The sequence below is a fragment of the Aspergillus tanneri genome (assembly GCF_003426965.1).
Source record: "Aspergillus tanneri strain NIH1004 chromosome Unknown AapTan_6_pilon_pilon_pilon, whole genome shotgun sequence".
Classification (NCBI taxonomy): Eukaryota; Fungi; Ascomycota; class Eurotiomycetes; order Eurotiales; family Aspergillaceae; genus Aspergillus; species Aspergillus tanneri.
The window spans coordinates 2,101,025-2,119,720 of record NW_022984633.1 but is presented as its reverse complement, the minus strand read 5'-3'; the positions used below and the strand labels follow the sequence as shown (position 1 = coordinate 2,119,720).

General features: G+C 46.7%; 7 protein-coding genes across 7 annotated transcripts; 6 read left to right on the top strand and 1 right to left on the bottom strand.

Moving 5' to 3' along the window:
- Window positions 1–4,621: 4,621 nt before the first annotated feature.
- On the top strand, window positions 4,622–5,302 carry ATNIH1004_008720 (uncharacterized protein; the record flags this gene model as incomplete). The annotated part of the gene is made up of 3 exons (XM_033573325.1): window positions 4,622–4,738; window positions 4,845–5,101; window positions 5,161–5,302. The coding sequence occupies 3 exons, from the start codon at window positions 4,622–4,624 to the stop codon at window positions 5,300–5,302; spliced, it is 516 nt and encodes a 171-aa protein (XP_033423877.1).
- Window positions 5,303–7,093: 1,791 nt separating this feature from the next.
- Window positions 7,094–8,153, top strand: ATNIH1004_008719 (3'(2'),5'-bisphosphate nucleotidase; the record flags this gene model as incomplete). The annotated part of the gene is made up of 2 exons (XM_033573324.1): window positions 7,094–7,415; window positions 7,450–8,153. 2 exons carry the CDS (start codon window positions 7,094–7,096, stop codon window positions 8,151–8,153), a joined length of 1,026 nt encoding a protein of 341 aa, XP_033423876.1.
- A 217-nt stretch (window positions 8,154–8,370) lies between these two features.
- ATNIH1004_008718 (mitochondrial 54S ribosomal protein uL6m) lies at window positions 8,371–9,260 on the bottom strand (the record flags this gene model as incomplete). The annotated part of the gene is made up of 3 exons (XM_033573323.1): window positions 8,371–8,744; window positions 8,812–8,925; window positions 8,990–9,260. 3 exons carry the CDS (start codon window positions 9,258–9,260, stop codon window positions 8,371–8,373), a joined length of 759 nt encoding a protein of 252 aa, XP_033423875.1.
- A 182-nt stretch (window positions 9,261–9,442) lies between these two features.
- Window positions 9,443–11,559, top strand: ATNIH1004_008717 (putative nuclear membrane fusion protein Kar5; the record flags this gene model as incomplete). The annotated part of the gene is made up of 7 exons (XM_033573322.1): window positions 9,443–9,458; window positions 9,864–9,872; window positions 9,926–10,743; window positions 10,788–11,009; window positions 11,064–11,120; window positions 11,168–11,510; window positions 11,555–11,559. 7 exons carry the CDS (start codon window positions 9,443–9,445, stop codon window positions 11,557–11,559), a joined length of 1,470 nt encoding a protein of 489 aa, XP_033423874.1.
- A 1,341-nt stretch (window positions 11,560–12,900) lies between these two features.
- faeB-2 (putative feruloyl esterase) lies at window positions 12,901–14,262 on the top strand (the record flags this gene model as incomplete). The annotated part of the gene is made up of 2 exons (XM_033573321.1): window positions 12,901–12,970; window positions 13,022–14,262. The coding sequence occupies 2 exons, from the start codon at window positions 12,901–12,903 to the stop codon at window positions 14,260–14,262; spliced, it is 1,311 nt and encodes a 436-aa protein (XP_033423873.1).
- Window positions 14,263–14,793: 531 nt separating this feature from the next.
- ATNIH1004_008715 (velvet factor family protein) lies at window positions 14,794–15,621 on the top strand (the record flags this gene model as incomplete). Its single annotated transcript, XM_033573320.1, has 1 exon — window positions 14,794–15,621. The coding sequence occupies one exon, from the start codon at window positions 14,794–14,796 to the stop codon at window positions 15,619–15,621; it is 828 nt and encodes a 275-aa protein (XP_033423872.1).
- A 730-nt stretch (window positions 15,622–16,351) lies between these two features.
- Window positions 16,352–18,507, top strand: ATNIH1004_008714 (uncharacterized protein; the record flags this gene model as incomplete). The annotated part of the gene is made up of 4 exons (XM_033573319.1): window positions 16,352–16,843; window positions 16,901–17,569; window positions 18,187–18,380; window positions 18,498–18,507. The coding sequence occupies 4 exons, from the start codon at window positions 16,352–16,354 to the stop codon at window positions 18,505–18,507; spliced, it is 1,365 nt and encodes a 454-aa protein (XP_033423871.1).
- Between the last annotated feature and the right edge of the window lie 189 nt (window positions 18,508–18,696).

Genomic DNA, 18,696 nt, shown 5'->3' with positions numbered 1-18,696 from the left:
TTTGAAGGATTTTAAGTCGGTAATTGAACCAAGCATCTAGACACCCTTTCAAATTAAATAAACCGGCTCCTATGATGGGAAACCAGTAACTGCGGGCCACGCAGTTTTTACAGCCCACCTGACCCTGCTGCCGCTGGGATAGTGGAACAGACTGTAAAGTGGTAACCATAGAAAATGCGTGTCCCTTGGTAGGAATAAAGAACCGTCGAGAGGAAAACTCTTTGCCCTGCACCATCATTTACAGCATAAGTGAGTGCCTAGGATTAGCAAGTTTAGCCCGCTAAAATAGAGAACGACCATCCTATCAGGTAGCAATGGCCATAACTACATGCGATGACTCCAAATCCTATTATCTCGGCTTCCCGCACGCTTGGTTTCATGAATAATATATTATCATATACACTCGAGTTCTAATCCCTTTCCGGATTTGCCAGCCTCCCAGCAGCATTTGGTATACTTTTAGTCAACTTGTCCAGCTCTAGCCGGAAGTTTTTTGCTTGCAAGGTTAAATATGTGGCTCCTTGAACATCCTGCCGGACTTGGCTCACTTTATGCTCAAACGACCCCAGCGTCATCTTGACATCCGATATGTGCTTTTGGATGATCAAGGTGGTAGTTAGGACCCTAAATCTCCGGGGGCATGATATTTGCCCAGTCGCACCTCTGCTGGAATATTGTACCTGGATATGGACAGGCAACTCCATGAACGTAACCGGGATAGAACCATCTTGGCTAAGAAGAGCGCCTCGGTGTCGATTACACAAGATCGGTACCTGAGAAGGTTCTGAACGGAAGTTAGAATGCGCTGTGCATGTACTAAGACAGCGTCCAGCGATCGGGATTGCTTGGCTATGCGCGGAGCGTCTTTCAGCCTGCAGAAGTGCTTTGTTACTGTGGAGAAGCAGGTGCAGGATGTGTTGTTAGAAGAGAACGGCTTATACTGAGTGGATGGGGTGATATTGAGTCTATAGTGTCCGACACGTTGGTGCGATGGTGCCTTACAGTGAGGCATGGTAGGTTTGACTCGGATAAGGGTGTACTGTGATGAGGGGAGGTTACACATCTATAACCCTCCTGATCACTAGTATCCTCAGCCGACGCTGCTATATCCCAGTCTGAATATATACCTTGCATGTGAAGGGCCACTAGTTTCTGTTAATATCTGAAGAAGGTAACCAGCCGGATCTTTCACTCGCCTGCCGAGGGAGCTTCCGTCAGTAGGTAAGTATCCTTATATTTATCATTCCTGTTAGCTCGGGATAACGGTCGGGATTTTGATCCTTACATTCTTGGAAAGGTCCTCTGTAGCAGGCCCCATCCAGCCATCCAGCTGATCAAGCATATGATTGGGAAATATATACTCCTGAAACCCAAATAATCCAAAATCCCAGTGCGTTGGATCGTTACTATCAGCAGTTTCTCTGGTATCAGATGGCGGTTTGCGCAGCGCAAGCCTTGGTTCCATAATAAAGTTGGAGATAGGTTATGTGACAGCCGTGACCAATATGCAGCTCCCTGAACTTGACTTGGATGTGCCCGGTAGTGTGAGTGTTGCAGCTTGCGAGTTGTATGCTTTCTTCTCTTGAGCCTCTTTCATGCGTTGGAATCGGGCAATCGTCTTTTTGTTTATACTGCCTTCTGGTTTATCAAGTTTTGCCTTGTAGCTATAGCGACACTGTAGACCACTGACAGAGTTAAAAAATGATTTTCACTACCCCCCGCGGCGGCCACGCAGTTCAAAACTCACTCTTTTTGACACGGCGCACAGGGTGTACCTCCTGTGCAGCGTGCCTTAGCCACATGACAGCCATCGCAAGTGGTGCGAAGCTTCTGTTTGCATTGCCCACTGGAAGTTGCAATTCGGTGTTTATTGGTCTGGTTTTTGGCCTCGTTCTGACAGGGGTTTGCAGGTGAGTGCTGTAGCGTCTTATGAAGCATACAAATAATAGCAACATGGATGGCAAAAAGCAAGGTTAAGGGCAAGGGAGTTGGGAGTGATACAAAGCTATGTAACAGTATGAGGGGTTCCAAATTCTGCCATGTGATGTTTTCCCTATTATAGTGCGCCCATATAGTGACATATCTGTCCACTCTCCGGGCTCCTCTTACGGACGGTCAAGGGCATTTTTAGTGCTTGTCATCCTGGTTCCAGGGAATAAAGGTTTGCGTCATGTGGGAAGCGCGGTATTTTACCACGTGCCTATCATAATCGATTGTAATACTGTAGTATAAGGCTAGCAAATGTGTCCGTATCGAACAAATTTCTAGCCCATTCCACGGGGCTCCCTATTTCCGCTACTATAGGTACATGAAATATAAATATTTCAAAGTGCTCCTAGACCTCACATCATCCATGGTCATAGAACATTCCTTGAATTTAGGTTCATAGCCGGGCTGGCGAATAGACCGTATTACATTAAGGACATGCTCTGACATCTAGCCAAGAAGTACAGCGCTGCATGAAAACAGCGTCGGATCCTATAATTGTATATACACAAGACTGGACCATTATCCCTGAAGCGGCGTGCGAGTGACTCAAACCCGTAAACTGAGATTCGTGAGTTGTTGTCGAGAAAATTAAGACTCAACCAGCCTTTGTAGGAAAGTTGTAGAAATGGGGTGGTTCCAAGCTGTCTGGGTTTTCTACTTGATGAAAACTTAGTATTACATATGGGATATGAGGATCAGCTGTACCATTATATCGTCACTCTCTACCTATACAAAAAGCAGGGGCATACCAAAGTACCTCCTATGTAATCGTGGGATCTTTTAAATGGCTGCCAGTGGGATATCAATAAAATAGCCCCTGAGGTGGCGGGTGAGGAATTTGGCCTGCTAAATTGAGGCTTATAGGCATAATACCCACTGCAGCAAGATTCGATTTTCTTAGAATGTGTTTTACAATAGGCGATCCAGGCCAAGCCTCGGCACACTTGTTTTTTCACGACTACTTTGTTTGAAATCGGATATTACCGGGTCAAAGATTTGATCGGCTTTAGGCTGTGCCTAGGACTGCCGGAACTAGACAGTTAGAATCAAACCGTACATGTACATGTACATTAGGCTGTAACGATAAGATTGAACGATGTCGGTGGCGGGATCCGCAATGTGGTTGGAAATTGTGCCTTGTGAAACCCATTTTGTATGACCCATATAGGAGATTCTTGCCTACGCTAGAGCCTCTTCCATTGTCAACATCGTGGGATCTCGGCTGCTGGCTTCTTTGGATTTCTAGGAATGCCTTCTGTGGCTTAAAAGTATGGTGCAATATGGTATGTGGATAGGGGATGGGTTAGCTTATTGCTCTTGGGAGCAATATTGATCCTAGTGTTTTATATGCTGTCCTTAGAGAGTGTTTTTGGACGAGGGCACCTTTCCCGTGCCAAATTTCCTTGCCAATACCTCCAATCGACGCTGACAGCGTAGTGATCTGTCGCCTTTCATAGAATGATTCACACCGTGCATGCAGGATTTATACCCGTGTAGGTTGGGCGTGATTCGGGAGGAGCTGATCCGCAAGTGACAACCTGGTTTACTGGAGAATCTCTCATCGTGTTCCGGATAGTCTCCGGGTTGATCCCGGGCAATATCCAGCCTGGTTAAGAACCGTTGCCTGGAGAGCTTTCAAGAACACCGACCTTAGCGCAGTTGCATATTCCGCCTCCTGAGAATAACCCTACGGTAGCCAAATTAGAGATGACTGGAAGGAAGTCATGGCTGCCACCGTATCGATTGGGTAAACGGATTGGCCCCTGTGCAGACTTAAACCTCGTTCTACTTACGACAGCAGTTGTGAACTTCCTGGATCTCTTCCAACTTTTCATCGGTCCTCTTTGCACTGCCAGATATTGAACAGTCTCTGGGTTTCCACAGTAATAGTATTAATTGGGTGTTAATTGTTTACAATATCACGTTCGCTTCCTACCTCCTCATTGCCGGTACAACTACACTTGCTATATCCAATATCACCAATACAGCAGCACCAAACAAAGCAGCGTTGCTCACTGGCAGTGCTATATCTGGGATTGGGGCCGGGTTGACCGTACATCGTTCCTCGGACAATCTCCATGCTTCTGGTGACCATAATCATACTAAGAATATTTGGGTTCTAGTCCTCGAATGGACTTGCAATTCTCAACAATGCCTTTTCAGATGGCGAGGAACGCAACAAAGCCTTGGCTATATACACCGCGTGCGGCCCTTTCGGGTCGACTATCGGCACTGTAGTTGCATCTCTCCTTACATGTGATTCTCGGATTGAAGTGCATATCCTGGTATCGGACTGACGATTCATAGCGTCATCTGCGGGTTGGAGATCTATCTTCTGGGTGTGCCAAATAATGGCTGGCATGGCAACTATCTTAGCATTCCTGTTCCTACCACAATTTTCAAGCCTCAAGGACTTGCCTATCGATATTACAGGTTCCTTTATTTTCACGACAGGTGTTGCACTGTTGGTATACGGACTCAATGATAGCTCCAGAAGTGGGAGAAGTCCGCCACGGTGCTCGTTGGCATTATCTTGGGAGTCTGTTTGTTGGCCTTATTTATCTTCGTAGAACACCGAGTCTCTAATCCAGCGATCACTAGATACCTGTGGAAGTCTCTCTCTTTCTTGATAATGCTCATTGCCATCTTCGCATTTGGGGTAAGTTTTAGTACATGGTTCTTCATCTCCACACAGGTATGCGTCAATCTGCTGGGCTACACCACTGTTCTGACGGCGGTATTCTTCTTGGTATGAACCCCCCCCCCCCAAAAAATCTAATACATTGACTCGACCATGCTTCCTTCGCTGCCATCGGGAGTGGAGTCTTCGCCATGCTTATGATTCGTGTTGCAAGGGAGAAGAACATCCTGGTCGCGGATCTATCTATACCACAACTGGACCTGTCGCTTGGGCCTTTGCTACTCCGGACCGTGCCGGTGGAACCGGCCATGGAGAAGGTTATTGGTGCGCCCTTTTGGCGACGATTATCTTTGTCGTCGGGAGTCTTGTCACCTTGGTCCCGACTCAGAGTATCCTGCGACAGATGGAATGGGGAAATCATGCCGTGGCGGGCGCATTATTCAATACGGCGTATCAGGGCGGCGCTAGTGTGTACTGACGGGTGCCAATGCTTTGATGGAGAAGAGTTGTAAAACCGTGAACTACACCAGAGTCGTCACTTTTGATGGATATCGCAATGCCTTCTGGTTGCTGGCTTGGGCAGCAGTTGTTGTCGCTGCTTCCTATTGGCCTAAGCCTGGCGATCGATCGGTGCGGCTGGCGGAGGAGGCACAGCCTGAGGACATGGAATAGCCTGAGCTGGATAAAAGTGGTCCGAGAAAGGTTGGAAACATGGATAGAATGAATGAGAAACGGTGATCACTGTCTCTCGTTGTTGTAATAGATGTGATATCATCTCATTCTTGGGTGGAGAAGATGGGCACTTTGTTAGTGAGCTATCAGAGAGATCTACGATTAATATATAAAATACATGAATAGTACTGGTCTTTCTGAAATACCATTCGTTCTATCTGTCTAAGATACGTATATGGCACAAGCATCATTCATTGTATAAGACTCTCTACGTGGCGTCCGCGGGGTTTGAATCTGTATAAACTAAATAGTGTCAAGATATTGTTGGACACTTACTGCTGTACGGGCAGAAACCCTATAATAAATCTAAATTGTATAGCGGAAATAGATATTAATTACAGTGTAGATTTTCATCCTGTACGGCTAAGCTTTAAATATCTATTTACTAACCAAGGCTAGTTTGGTCCTAGAAAAATACATTTTCCCTGTTGTCTTTGTATATTTTGATGCCTACGGCCAACAGCATCAGGAGGGATTGTATAGTAAATAGAGAAAAGACGATTACTAACAGGAAAAGAAGTAACCTAGTTAGGCATAATAAAATTAGATACAGAGATTCGTACTGAGCAACTATATAAACCTGACTGCGTTTATAACAGTGCAAAAGCTCTCTACTCTACTCTTGACCATTCCCTTGTCTGCTCTGTTTAAAGTTGCTCAGGGGAAGGAATGCGTGGCAGAAGAACACTGTACCAACTACACGCCAATAACCTACTAAGGATCTGGAGGATAACAATATCAACTGTATTGCCTGCTTGCCCAACTATCCTCCCGCTCAATTACTAAAAGAATGGAGGCGATTCGGGGGGAATAGCTCGCCAAGGCGCTAGGAGCGATCAGATCCCCAATCCCGAATATTTCTCTATCACCCATCGTAGGTTCTACAGGCTCAGAACCTGACGGAGGGCTTATTAAAAGGCCGTCCTTTTGCAGTAGTTACATAAATTGCTCTTTTTTATCTAGTCCAGCCCGAAAAAAGAGCACTTGAATGCAAGCATGTAGATTTTATCCTGTCCTGCTTTTGAGCGCCCTATTATTGAAGACGAGTCTTTAATGTACGCTTGCCAACTTGAATATTATGCTTGTCCTTAATATAAATAGTAATAGTATCAACTGCTTCTTCTGTTTTATAAAGAGAAATAATATCAGCCTTGTATGGCTCAAATTAATGGATTTGCGACCCATAATACCCGGTCATCTAAGAGATCAAAAAAGGATAAGAAACAGACCTACCCTGTACACAGTAGATATATTATGCATGTCTATCATAATATACCTTAACTTTATGTAACTAGATTTAATAATAGGAAGGCGGTTGGAGGTGCAGTAAGAGGACTTGAAGGAAGATTGATTTTTGCGGAGTGGCATCAATAGTCGCCCGTAGGCGCCGCAATGCCTGAGGATTACGCCATTTGAATTGGCTTTGGGGGCATTTGCAGCTTCGAATCGTGACTCGGGACAACTTGTCTGCATTTTTTCTGCCAGTAAAAGTTCCTTGTCTATGTAGATAGGCAGTCTGACTGCCTCCCTCTCGCTGGCATAAATATATACATATAGATGAGTCCAGCAAAACCGGTAAATCGATTCTCAATTCGCCGGCCGCGTCTCTCAACAGTCCTCGTCTGCTCCACTCTGCTTCTGGGGTTCAGTATCGTCTTAAAAGCCCGCCATCTGACCCCGCTCTCCGACTTGTTTTCTCCCATTTCACGCTCCTATAACCAAGTCGCCGCCATGTCTTACCAGCAGGAGCGCTTTATCGCCGAACTCGCAGTCCAGCGAGCAACTCTTCTCACTCAGAAGGTGTTCAACGAGAAAGCCAAGGGCACCGTATCCAAGGATGACAAGTCGCCCGTCACCGTTGGCGACTTCGGAGCCCAGGCCTTGATCATCCAGGCTATTCGCAAAAACTTCCCCAATGACGAGATTGTCGCGGAAGAAGAGGCCAGTTCTCTCCGTGAAGACAAGGCGCTGAGCGCGGAGATTTGGAGATTGGCTCAGGACATCAAGCTGGAGGATAGCAAAAGCGACAGCCTCCTAGGAGGACCGTTACCAAGTGAAGAAAAAAATGCTAGACATTATCGATCAAGGCAAGAGCGTGGGCGGCGCAAAGGGCCGTGTCTGGGCTCTGGACCCCATTGACGGTACCAAAGGATTTCTGCGTGGCGGTCAATATGCTGTGTGTCTTGGGTTGATCGAGGATGGAGATGTCAAGGTGGGAGTGATTGGCTGCCCGAATCTACCTGTGGACAACTCAGCCACCATGTCTACTTCAATTGGTGTTGATCAGACTAGCGACGCTGGTAATGGCGTTCTCTTCTCCGCCATCAAGGGTGCAGGAGCCATCAGCCGTTCTCTATCAAACGGTGCTCTTGCTGAGAGCAAGTCGATTTCTATGGGTCCAGTCCCCAACATTTCCCAGGCCGTATTTTGCGAGGGTGTTGAGGCTGGCCATTCCGCCCAGGACGACAATGCTGCTGTCGCTCAGAGCCTGGGGATCACCTCACCAAGCGTGCGACTGGATTCTCAAGCCAAGTACTGCTCCATTGCCAGAGGAGCAGGTGATATTTATCTGCGACTACCGGTGAGGAAAGACTACCAGGAAAAGATTTGGGATCATGCTGCTGGGGATTTAATTGTGCGTGAGGCTGGCGGTCAAGTGACCGATATCTACGGTCAGAGATTGGACTTCAGCAAGGGTCGTACTTTGGCTGTCAACAAGGGTGTTGTTGCTGCCCCCGCGGTGATCCAAGACCAAGTTATCGACGCTGTGAAGCTCGTCCTGAAGCTATAGAGTAGCTGCCATAAAATATATTTATGATGAATACAACCCTTGTGATGAATTTGCTTCGTTTCTTTATTTCCAGAACAGTCACATGCTAGAGACGTCTAAAAGTACATGTTAAAAAGGAAGGGCAGACACAGATCGCGAACTAAGTGAAAAATGTCTGGGATATACATATACAGAAAACAGAAATTGATCCTCCCAACCACCTTATTAGCACCAATGTTTACCGGATCTTCTTGGCCTTCAATCTGATCGTTTCTCCGTTCACGAAGATGCCTTTGCCCTTGTATGGTTCCGGTCGCCTCCATTCCCGGATCTCCGCTGCGAACTTCGTGACCACACTCTTATCAATCCCTTCCAGCAGGATGCGGGTTGGCTGCGGGGTACTGGCCTTGACACCCCGTGGGATGCCCAATTCAATTGGGTGCGAATACCCAACCTTGAGAGAAACAAACTGCTGACCGGGGTATTCGGGCTCGACAGTAGTGGCTGTTGATTCGATGGTAGCTCTGTATCCGACACCAACGAGACTCAGAATACAAATATGACCCTCCGATACGCCAAGAATGTAGTTTTGTAGGTGTGCACGAGTAGTTCCTAGGAAATAAAATCGAGTATTAGAATTAGACATCTCTAGAAGGGAAACATTTTGTGAAATACCCACCCCACATGGCACGTTGATGTGCAATCGATGAGTCCTCTACAGTGAGGCTCGCTTTTCTCGAAGCATCATCATGTGCGACCTTTAGGAAGGGAGGAAGGTTCAGAGTCAATTCACCTATAATTCAGACAGATGGTTAGAGAGACAGCTTCCGGTACTGCATTCCAACATTCTAGCTTACCTAAGGGTCCCTTAACCTCAATTGCACTCTTCGGGCGTTCCTTTGCCTTTCCTCTCACTTCAGTCTGAGGGAGGTCAATGAATTTCAACGAAACTGAGGGAGGTATGGAGAGCGGAGCTCCGCCAACACGAGATTGCGTCGGTGACGTGGTAGAGAAACATTGTGTCTGTTGGAGAGAAAACGCAGGCGCAAGGAAAATAGGAAGAGACCCTTGTTTCCAGGGGCCTCGTGTAAGCTGTCTAAAGCAGCTCTGAGTCATGGAACATGACATGGTGATGATTAGTGAGGTTTGTTGCGTGGCGATGGCAGTTTGTACCTCCGCTTCCCGACTGATTTTGCTCCGAGATCCTGTCCTAAATGTGGTTAGTGTGTTATATCCACGTGACTGCCATTGTATAGATCCAGAAATGCCCACGACTTTTGCGATCAAGAACTCACTGTCAGAAAACTGAGATGCGTGATGACAGTGGTCGCCACATTGTGTCAGAGTAGGGAGGCTATTTGCTCCTAATGAGATGTATTAATCGTCACCACATCAACTTCACATCATGCTTCCCATCTATATCCTTTGTTGACGAGTATCCAAATGTCACTATAGTATTCCAGCCTTTCTGTCTACGTCTCAATTCAGAATTTATCTGGCCCACTCTCATTATTTCATCTCTGTTATATGGCCCTGCTTTATCACTTTTTCTTTTCGTCGATACACATGGTAATTGGTGTGAGACGACAGTGCTTGACACAGTGCTAATTCATTCTATTGCCTTTACTCCGATACCGACTACCAACATGACAATACCAATTTTGCTCACAGTCTTCCGTGCATCTCTTTTGATATATTGCCTGTTAATTCCACACTCTAACTGCTCTGAAGCAGCGAGAGGTACGTCATTTATGGGCCAGACTTGGAACTATAGTGCTGATGAAAATCCACAGGCAGCGTCCACCAATCGGACAGTCTAGTTGAAGATGTTGACCTTGTGACGTTCTTAAATTCAAAGACTCAACAACATGATGCTATATTCAAGGAAGCGGTTCAGCTACTAGAATCAATGAAGTCGTCACCCTCTTGTAACAGAGTAGCGGCCTCCAGACTTGTTACGTCCTGCCAGTCAGTTGGAGGAAGGGCTGCTAATATAGATATTGATATGTACTTGGCCTTAGAGCACATTAGATCATTATATGCTGCAAGGCTAGCTATCTGCGAACTCAATGAAGCCGGTGCATCTACTCCTCCGCCTTGTCTTCCGGTGACGATTTCACCACATCACAGAAAGGGAATATTTGGATTTTCTTCCAAATATAAGCCCGAGATTAACAATGCAGAAACCCTACCTAAGGAACTGCTTGCATCTTGCCTCAAGACACTAGAGTCGCGACCGCAATGGTGGACCTCCTATAGCAACAGTAGGCAGAATGCTGTGGTCATCTGCCAAGCCGCAAGAGTCGAAAATGAGAAGGAGGAGCTTCTGGAGCTGCATAAATCCATTCTTGAAAGCTCCATTAAGCTCAACAGCGGTCTCCAGGAAGCCTTGCGGATGGCTGCGGCCGAAACTGCACAGTATAAAGCGTTTATGCAAGCGGCCGAAACTTTCAAGGAAAAACTGGTAACAGAGTTTGACGAGACACAGTCTCGATTCAGAGAGACCTTTGAAATTCTTTTGCGTGACATAAGATTAGGTGTCAACTCGGCAATCACTGTCGTTTCCTCGGCCCTTGGCAGGGTCGATGATGAAGCCACCGTCCTAGAAAATGTGAGATCTTACTGCCCCATGGAAGTAAAGCTAATTTCAGTTAGAAAGTACTCAATATCTCCACCGAGGCTAGCCACCTACAGTGGATTCTGCAGACCCTTCATGATGAGGCGTTTGCTAGAAATGAGCAATTGAGGCACGCCTATCGACGGGATGCTCTGACACATCATGAGCTCTCTTCATCCCTTCAGTCTAAATTGGAAACACTTTTGCAAGTTGATATAATCAAGTTGCTTCACAATGTCGAGGCATTTGACGCTTCTATAGTAGGTCAAGTGTCGTCTTCTCAATCAGTGTTATTATCATGCTTAATATAGCAGGAATGGTTATCTGAAAGGATTGGGTTTATATTGCAGCAAGAGATGAGTGTCTCCGAGGTTTGTTGCATTTTCTCAATATTCTGAATGATCCTGATCCCTTGCAGGGTTTACGAAACTTCGAAATTTCCCTCGAAAAATCTCAACTGAATGCCTATAATCTGCAAAAAGTACAAGCAGAGCAATTTGAGACCTTCCAAATACAGTCTCAACTGCAGGAGAATTTGCAAACGAATATGCGAATTTCGCAGACTCTACTTGACAGAACTGCTGCGACTGCTGCCAACCTGCAAGCAATGATAGACGAAGCAGCAGCTCGATACAGAGAATCCAGTTCTCTGGGTGGCCTCTTTGGGACATATTCTTCATGGACAATATGTGGCCTTCTTCTAAGCATACTAGGTTCACAAAACCCAAAGATTGCTATTGTGATGCTTTTAATTGGTGCCTGTGAGAATTCCATCCTATTTTATTTGAAAATAATGCTAAGTTAGTATAACAGTGCATCTTGCAACACGACTTCTATGATATATCATTCTTTATGGGCCGTATGGCGATGACACACAATGGGGCTAAGTATTACGGCCCTTAGCCCATGCGTAATAATATTCCTTATTCTATATGTTTTAAATTAATTCATCCTTTTCACTCCAAGGATGCGGAAAGAATTTTCTATTTTTTTAAACAAAAAGTGTTTTATGCGTGTTTACTTGTTCTGTTTTAGACCTTTAAGATGGGTGGGCTTATTCTGTTTTATTTAATACTTATATGGGCTTTAGCAATAGTACTGTTGAACTGATTTTGTAACCCTTTTTCTAAGCAAAAGCTGATCAAGACTACTAATTTGCAAAATAATAAGGGCCTTAGCCGCGTCACCAGGTGCCTCTTGATGGCCTTCCTACCAGAGCCTAATAAGAGATAAATAATGCCTGATTCAAATCGCACTAGAAAGTAGGAATATATTAACGGCATTGTTTCGGTAGAGATGTGGCCAGGAGCAGGCAAACAGGAACATAATGTATTTTACGAGCCTCGGCTAGTATTGCTGAATATGCTTGTTATTTTACTGTGGGATTGGACACTTGCATAATATCTCGAAGCTCGAAATATTCCCGGCATCGGGACTAGCCGAGAATTTTGGCAGCCAAGGTAGTTGACGACCTCGCAATCGTTTTGCAACTGCCGATTCTCAAATCTTTACTAAACTTAATTATTTTGATTGTGGGGAAGTCTCTGGGGACAAATCATATCAACAGAGTTTCCATCCTTCATTGCCACGTTTCCTCCACAAATGACGATCGCCGTGGCCTTTTCGGTCAGAGTTTCATCTTGCGGGGCGAATTACGCATTCTCCAGGCGCCACAGCTAATCAGGTCTGTCGAAGCTTCTTTATGGCCCTATCTCCAATAGCAATTCTCTCGGCATATCTCTGGAACATGCATGGAATATAATACTCACCGGCGATTTCCTTAGGCCACCCCTCATGTAAGCCAAGTGGCTATATAGATGAGATTGGGTCCTCTGTTGGCAAGAACCAGAATGCCGGTCCAAGGCCGTTTAATCTATTACAATGACTCCCCTCCATATTATATTGCCAATAATTTCCTTTGGTTCAGCAGCCTTTGCCCATGAAGACCCATTCAAATACCAATGCTTGAGCTTCGCAGACAAGATTCATCTGCCTAACGTGCAGGTGAATTTTGTTAACTATGTCCCGAGGAACACGAACCTTTCTCTAGCAGACAGCCCCCCAAGCTGCGGCGAATCTTCTCAGTCTGTACTTGCAGATATTTGCCGCATTGCTCTTACTGTCACGACTTCGAACAGCAGTGAAATCACCATGGAGGCTTGGTTTCCACGAAACTACACTGGTCGTTTCCTGAGTACCGGCAATGGAGGGCTCGGTGGTTGTATGGCTCTCTACCCAGCTGGGTCTGAGATTGGTTACTGATCTGTCCTAGGTATCCAGTACTATGACGTTGCATACGCATCGGGACTGGGCTTTGCAACGGTTGGCGCCAATAATGGCCATAATGGATCATCCGGTGAACCCTTTTATCGGCACCCTGAGGTTGTCGAAGACTTTGCTTATCGGTCGATTCACACTGGAGTCGTGGTGGGAAAGGAACTCACGAAGTTATTTTATGAGCAAGGTTTTAATAAATCCTACTATTTGGGCTGCTCTACAGGCGGCCGCCAGGGTTTCAAATCTCTCCAGAAGTACCCCAATGACTTTGATGGCGTTGTTGCAGGTGCTCCCGCATTAAATTTCATCAACCTGCTGTCGTGGAGCGCTCACTTCTATTCGCTTACTGGACCACCCTCTTCGGACACCTATCTATCACCTGCTCTGTGGAAAGTAGTTCATGATGAGATCTTGCGACAATGTGACGGAATGGATGGAGCAGTAGATGGTATTATCGAAGACACAGATCTCTGCCACCCGATCATGGAGACTATCATTTGTAAGCCTGGATCATCCTCGAACAGATGTATCACCGGTACACAGGCAAGAACCGTACGAAACGTCTTGTCGCCGCTGTATGGGGTGAATGGAACACTATTGTACCCTCGCATGCAGCCTGGGTCTGAGATGCTCGCTAGGTTCATGATGTACAACGGCAAACCGTTTCCCTACAGCGAAGATTGGTACCGCTATGTTGTTTACAATAACCCCAACTGGGATGCCACCACTTTTAATGTCCAGGATGCTGCTATTGCCCTTGAGCAAAACCCATTCAACATTCAGACCTGGGAAGCGGATCTCTCACCGTTCCGCGACGCTGGTGGCAAGGTCCTGACCTACCATGGCCTTCAAGACCAGCTCATCAGCTCCGATAACTCCAAGTTGTACTACGCACGAGTGGCCGAAACAATGAATCTTGGCCCGGATCAATTGGACGAGTTCTATCGGTTTTTCCAGGTTAGTGGAATGGCACACTGTGGGCAAGGTGATGGTGCATACGGTATCGGGAACGGTTTAAGGACATACAATGGGAATGACCCAGAGAACAATGTTCTAATGGCCACAGTTCAATGGGTAGAAAAGGGAATTGCTCCCGATTATATTCGCGGTGCAAAATTCGCCGATGGTGCTGGTAGCACTGTGGAGTATACTCGCAAGCATTGCAGGTATCCACGGAGAAACGTCTTCAAGGGCCCAGGGAACTACACGAACGAGAGTGCATGGCTCTGTGTTTAACCATATTCTCCAGTGAGCCCTGTATTTCTTCTCTCATAAATGTGTTTGAATTCTGTTCTTTAATAAAACTTGCTCTCGGTAAATCTAGCGGGAGAGGGGCAAAATCGCTCCAGAAATTCTCTATAAATGCATCACCATCAGCGTCACCTCATCATCATAACATGGTATAGCTCGGGACAGCATACAGAATATAATTCTCCCGGATTATCACCCCAGGGTTGTCTATCTCAGACTCTCTAATATTATGGTTCAAGCTTTTTCTAGAAGTTGGGTTCATCGGTCCTTCCTTTTCTGTGGAATCATGATCCCCTACGTAGTACTTACCTATGCTTACCTATGTTGTTGAACTCTGCTGAAAGGACCCAAAGATCCGATCTACTCCATCTCTGGCTTCCCATAAAACTACCAACTCATCTGTATTTCTTTCCCCCGCTTTCGCCGAGTGTATTCTTATCCAACCGTGGTTCTTTGTGACAGATCTCCCAAGCTTTTCTTCCTTGGTTCTCAGTTGCTGATCCCGCTTTAATGAGTATGTCGGCATTCACGGACGTATCTATTGCTCCCTATTCCCAGAGACCTAATTTAGAATTAAGTATTCGCCAGCAACCCGCTCGGGCACTTGTCGCTACTGGGAAGCGGAAGGAGGGCAAGACAGTCGATCCCCCGCCGATTGTGGAAGTCCGGTTAAGAGAGACAGGGACCGATCTCTCGGAGCACTATCTATTAAGTCCCTACTATTTTATGTGCTGCAGCCTCTATAAGGTCTCAGAAGACAGCCAAGTCGCCCCTGTACCACCGTCCACGACTTTGGCCGGCACTCTAGTTTCCTCACTTTACCGGATAAGGGACGTGGACAATAGCAATAGAGGGTATTTTGTCTTTGGAGATTTATCGGTGCAGATTAAGGGCAACTTTCGGTTAAAGTTCACACTCTTTGAGATCCAGGGGGATACTGCGCATTATTTACAGTCTATTTTTTCGGCTCCCTTTGATGTGTCGCCCCCAAGGAAGTTCCCTGGAATGGTAGGATCGACGCTTTTGACCAGATCTTTTGTAGATCAGGGCGTGAAGTTGAGACTCCGAAAAAGGCCCAGAGTTAATCCTCAGACGTCGCCGTCTTCTTCTCGCTACCCAGATGGCACCGGGGTCCAAACGCCTTTCCCGGCGTTTAGTGGCAGTCTCCACTGGATATGGGAATATGGGGACTCTGGAGGACCAAATAAACGTCAACGCACGACGGTTGATTGTGGCAGTGGCAAGTATGATGCTGGTGGACAAATGTGTCAGATGGAAGCGCACCCGCAGGACGACCATGTACAGTACTATTCTTACGGAACGACCAATAGTATGGACGTCTAATCGACTAGAGGATACGAGAATCACTAATGGAGATGTCCGCATTTAGCGATGATTCTTTTGCTCTTCAAGTAGAACTTCAACTTAAATACTGACTTGTAGATGGATAAACGAACCGTAATCCAATTAGGCACGAATGGAGCGGCGCCGATGGCAGAAAAGAGCGGTGGGAAGTGGCAGAAAAGCACCCGCGGATCGGCGCCGTTCATTCTTCCTCGTCTAGAGATACGCAGGTAAAAGCTCCCCCTGTTGGTTGGTCGAACACATTGCTGTCTCGCAGGGGAACAAGGAACGTGAACGGTACGTGGTAGAATCCCTGATCCCGAAGCTGCACACTCTAGCTGTCCTCTCTCCCCCAGCGCAGAAGAGAGATAGATCCTTGGCCAGACCGCCTTGGAAGCTGGACGTTGTACTCTGTATGGGGTTGTCAAAGTGCATCTAGACGGTGGATTTTGTCTTACTCTGGGGTTTGCGAGCGGCTTGCATGACGCTGTTGGCACACATAGTCTATTTGTCTGTCCTGGACACAGTTTGACTGTCAATTTAGATGTACTGATGTCTCACCAAACGAAAAGCTGACTGAGTTGCGCTAGTGCTGATCGTTCATCCCTCATTTACTCCAACCCCCGGAAGATTGCTTTTATTGGCTCTATCGCCGGCGCGTTATAGTCGCATCGGTTCCGCGACTACAGAACCATCTATAACACCTGTATCCGTGAATTGACGTGTGAAAATGGCCGAACCCGCCACCGACGCCCCTGCTGTGGAAGAGTTCGCTCAAACGCGCGGTGGTGACGATCTGTTTGACGACGAGATTATCCCTGTCTCTGCAGAGGTACATGCCCAGCCAGAGGTGCAAGTAACCGAGGAAACTGTCGCCCCGGTCGATAGCGATCCGCAACCTGCCCGTGTTGACACTCCGTCGCGCGTGCGTGGAGGAGACAGACGTGGAAGAGGTCGAGGCAGGGGACGTGGCAGGCGAGGGTCGCAGAATTCAAGCCAAAGACGCTCTGATGGAGCCCAAAGGCCGAAGTCTGCAGATACTGCCCCCCAGTTGGAGAATAAAGGTCTGGAAAGCTCTATACACAATCCGGCCAATGACAACGCGGACCAGTCAAACCATGATGATCACGCCACATCCGATACCAAGCCATCTGTGGGAGCCGATGCCCCGAAAGTACCAGCAGTGCGTGGAGATCGGAGTGCTACCGGTGGACTCAAAAAGGTATATTAGGCCCTTTATCCAGCGGAGAACTGTAGTCGGCTAACAGCTTGTCACTAGCCAAAACTCACCGAAGAAGAACTCTCCCGGCGCATTGCGGCTGCCAAGGAGAATGCTGCGAAGAAAGCCGCCGCTCACGCCCGTGCCGAAGCCGACCAAGCATCGTTCTTAGAACGTGAGAAAGTTGCTGAGGTGAAGCGACAGCAGGAACGCCAAAACCGTCGTGTGATGGACTCAGAGAGAGAACGAAACCGCCAGCGGAAATTGCAGGCCTTGAATGGGAGAGAGTGGGACATGCAAAAACAAGATGACATGGACAGCCCACGCGGCGCCAGAGGTCGATTCCGAGGCATGCACGGCGGTGTCTCTGGATACGCTAGACGAGACTTTGGAGGATTGCCAGCGGATGATGAAATGGCTGACAATGCCCCTCATTACGACAGCAATAACCACTATCGTGGCCGAGGACGCAGCGGAAGAGGCGGCCGAGGACGGGGAAATGGCCGTGGACCGCGTGCAGGAGACCCTACCGTGGGCGGTGCATCGGATCATTCCGCTACAACTGAACAGAAGCCTGCCCCAACTCCGCCAGTGATCAACGACGAAGCCGATTTCCCTGCCCTCCCTATCAGCGAGAAGAAGAACAGTCCCTCTGGAGTCACCGAAGCCGCCAATATCGAATCAAGCATATCGCCCTTGTCAGCAACAGGAGCCTCCTGGGCGGAACAAGTTGAATCTTCCCGAGAATGACTGAGCACAGAAACCCAAGATCGATTCGATAACTAAGCTGAAAGGCGTTGCTATTTAATTTTTTTATTTACTTTTTACCTTTTTTATTTTGACGTCCAACTTATTCCTACATGATGAACCTTTGGCCCTTGATCCTATTATGACGAATCCCGATTATTCCCTGCAGTTGGAACTATGACAAACATTATGTACATATATCCGACTCTAGATAGTAATGTGCGATACTTGTACCGCTGTCCAGCAACTTTCCCACTGTTGAATCTCAGGTGTTCCTGATTGGGGATGACTAAGCCCATGTTGTTCATCATGATATCACCGCATGAGACAGCCATAAAAAACCATCGATATACTAACCTCAGAGAGGCAAATAGACAAATGCAGAAAGAGAGCATAAAATGTCTACCCAGCAGCACAGGGACAGCGTCAGCGACAGACCAGGAAACCAAGGAACAGGCCATGTATCAGTCCGTCTACCTTGATCCTCCTTACCTACTTAGAACCTTTCATTATTTCCTGAAGTTCAAGAAGCCATATAATCTATGTGTTATTACATTATGGAATATGGAATATAAATACGTAATACTAACAAATAATAGACGCAAACTCCCAAAGAAACAGAATGTGAATTCCTCAGTCTGAGCCAGCAAAAGCGCATCGGAGAGGAAAATTATCAGAAACGAGCAGGTCTACCGTCCCCCGATTTGGAGGATCGGAGCTTTATGGAGACGAAACCTGGGGGATCGGATACCTTGCCTGGATGGAAAAAGGTGAAGGATGTAGTTGGAAATATGTATGTTATTTCTTTTTTTGTCTTCACGCTATTCTTTCCTTTCCATTTCCTTTTCTGTGTTCTTTCTCGGGATGGCTTTGTGAATCGAGTGGTGTGATTGCTGATAGTGGGATCTAGGTTTGGATAACTTTGTGATGTACCATTTTTTTTTTTGTTTATCATGAGTCAAGGGAGGGTATATGAATATGGGTAGAATGCAAATATGGATATAGGGACAACCAGTTGGAGGATTGTTGCGATTTATTGTATACGATCAAGTTCATCTGGATGGGATGTCTGATTAGAACCTGTAAACAGAGGCATTCATGCTGAAAAT